The 2,160-nt window shown below is 51.4% G+C and overlaps 1 protein-coding gene across 1 annotated transcript in view; it reads right to left on the minus strand.

Annotated features, from left to right (window-relative positions):
- The window catches only part of SRSF6 (serine and arginine rich splicing factor 6), a 3,185-nt gene extending 2,858 nt beyond the window's left edge, over positions 1-327 (minus strand). Inside the window, exon 1 of the mRNA XM_008060626.2 lies at positions 31-327. Within this exon, the coding sequence (XP_008058817.2) occupies positions 31-138 (108 nt within the window). The 5' untranslated portion in view covers positions 139-327. The remainder of the gene's footprint in view (positions 1-30) is intronic.
- Between the last annotated feature and the right edge of the window lie 1,833 nt (positions 328-2,160).

A 2,160-nucleotide genomic window follows, 5' to 3' on the forward strand; every position in this document is an offset into this window, starting at 1 on the left:
CGCTGGGCGCGGGCGCCCAGGACCGACTCACCCATTTTTGAGGTCTACTTCGAGGAGGCGGCCATAGCCGCTAAAAAAGCGCTGGATGTCCTTCTCCCGGACGTTGTAGCTCAAGCGTCCTATGTAGACGCGCGGCATGTCCGTGGCGGGCTGGGGGCCCAAGGCCTGGCTGTCGAACTACGGACCGCAAAACAGTGGCCGCGGTGCGGGTGCGGGGACGGCGAGAACTCGAACACGCACCTCACACCGCAGCGGCGGCCGAGTCCAGCCACACAATGGTGCGCGCGCGCGCCAGGGCTACACTATATGGGCGGCTGGCGGGGGCGGGGCCTGTCGGGTGACGTCAGCGCGCAGCACGTACCCTCCCGCGGAGGCCCGAAAGAGTGCCTTGCGAGTGTACCGCTCGCGAGGTTGTGGTGAAGTGCGAGTACGCTCGCTTCCAGAACATTCTCCCGCCCTCCCCATCCGTCTTTGTAAACCGAATATCCCATAGTCCAGACGCAGACTGGTCTTCTAATTTGTACTGTTTAAAAAACTTCTTCTGCGTGATTTCGTCGCGGTTGGAGCTCGGGAGGCGGGCTAAGGGGCCTCCGTTTTTCATTGGTTCTGACAGGTGTCATACTAGGCTATCGCGGTCTCTGACTGGTCGTTTAAAAGGAGGCCGCGAATTTCCTCCAGCGATTGGCTTACGGTCATTTTGGTGGGGAACGCGCTCTCTGACACGGTTTATTAGCCGTTTTACATAATCCAAGGTCTACGCTCGGAGATCGGGCTGATGCCGCTAGGGTCGCGTTGCCAGCGCTCAGACTTGGCGGCTTCCGTTCTTCGGGGTCTCACTCAACAGCCTTCATCAGCTGTCTCCGCCTCCCTGCCCGTTCCTCTCTCCCTCCGTGGGTCTTAACTGGAGCACTGGCAGCTTGAGTCACTTGTAGATTGGGGCGTCCCAGAGAATTCACGCTGTGTGGGTGCTCAAAAGGGGGCCCTGGCACCGAAGGCAGTGCTCAAGAAGGTTAAGCAAGACCTGGCAACCCGCCTGCAGCGATGAGCCCTTTTTTCTCCCCTGAGTTCCTTATCCCAGTACTCTGCATTTCCCCAGGTGGCTTGGAAGACACTTGACTTATGTGGCTTAGAAATATACGTTTGTAAGCTTGGAAGACACTTGACTTACGTGGCAGAAATATCTCAAATAGAGGTGCCATTGAAAGCTGGAGAACTAGATGAAAACCGCAAAGACCGCAAGTTTTAAGTGGAGAGCAGAAGACCCAGGACCATGCCCTGGGGCTTTCTGAAATTTTAAGTACCGGAAAGGAGACTGGGAAAGAGGAGTCGGGTGTCACGGAGATAACACTGACTGTTTTTGAGTGGTGCTACCTCAACATCCTTCAGTGACAGGGGGTGATTTTGCGCTTCTGGAGTCATTGGCAGAGTCTAGAAGCGTTGTTGATTGTCATGACTCGGGGAAGGACTCTACTGGTATTTAGTGTACAGAGGCCATGTTCCTGGAATATTATTAGTAAGGAAATGAAAATTCAACAAATTGATAACATATTTCGCTCATCAAATTGACAATATTTAAACATTTGTTAAAATTCACTATTTGCAAGAGGTTAACCAAGAAATGACACTTGTGTAGTGTTGGTAGGACTGAACGTTCCTTTTTTGCGAGGAAATGGGGTAGGACTTAATAAAGGATGCATATGGGTTGTAGGTGTTGCTTCCTCTCTCCTTGTAATTCACTGTCAAAGAGAAAGATGTAACTAACATCATTGTCTCTTTCCCAAAGTCCAATGACTACTCCTAACAAAAAAGCCAAGAGCATCTGCTATAGAAGAGAAAATATCAAGGAGGGGGATGTTGGACCATCAGTGTTCTGTGGAGTCCTGTTGAGAATCTAACTCTTGGTAATTTGGAAGAATGATTCAAAGGAGAAATGATAGATGTGCAACATGGAACTCATTTCTCTAGACATCTACAGTTGTGGTAGATAAAGATCACTCCATCACTGCTTATTTTATTTTATTTTATTTTGAATTGGAGTTTCACTCTGTCGCCCAGACTGGAGTGCAGTGGCCTCTCCCGGCCACCGCAGCCTTGACCTGCTGGGCTCCGGCGATCCTTCCGCCTCAGCCTTCCGGGTAGCCGAAATTACAGGCGTGCGCT

Source organism: Carlito syrichta, unplaced genomic scaffold (assembly GCF_000164805.1).
Source record: "Carlito syrichta isolate Samal-C Ts95f unplaced genomic scaffold, Tarsius_syrichta-2.0.1 Scaffold92616, whole genome shotgun sequence".
Lineage (NCBI taxonomy): Eukaryota > Metazoa > Chordata > Mammalia > Primates > Tarsiidae > Carlito > Carlito syrichta.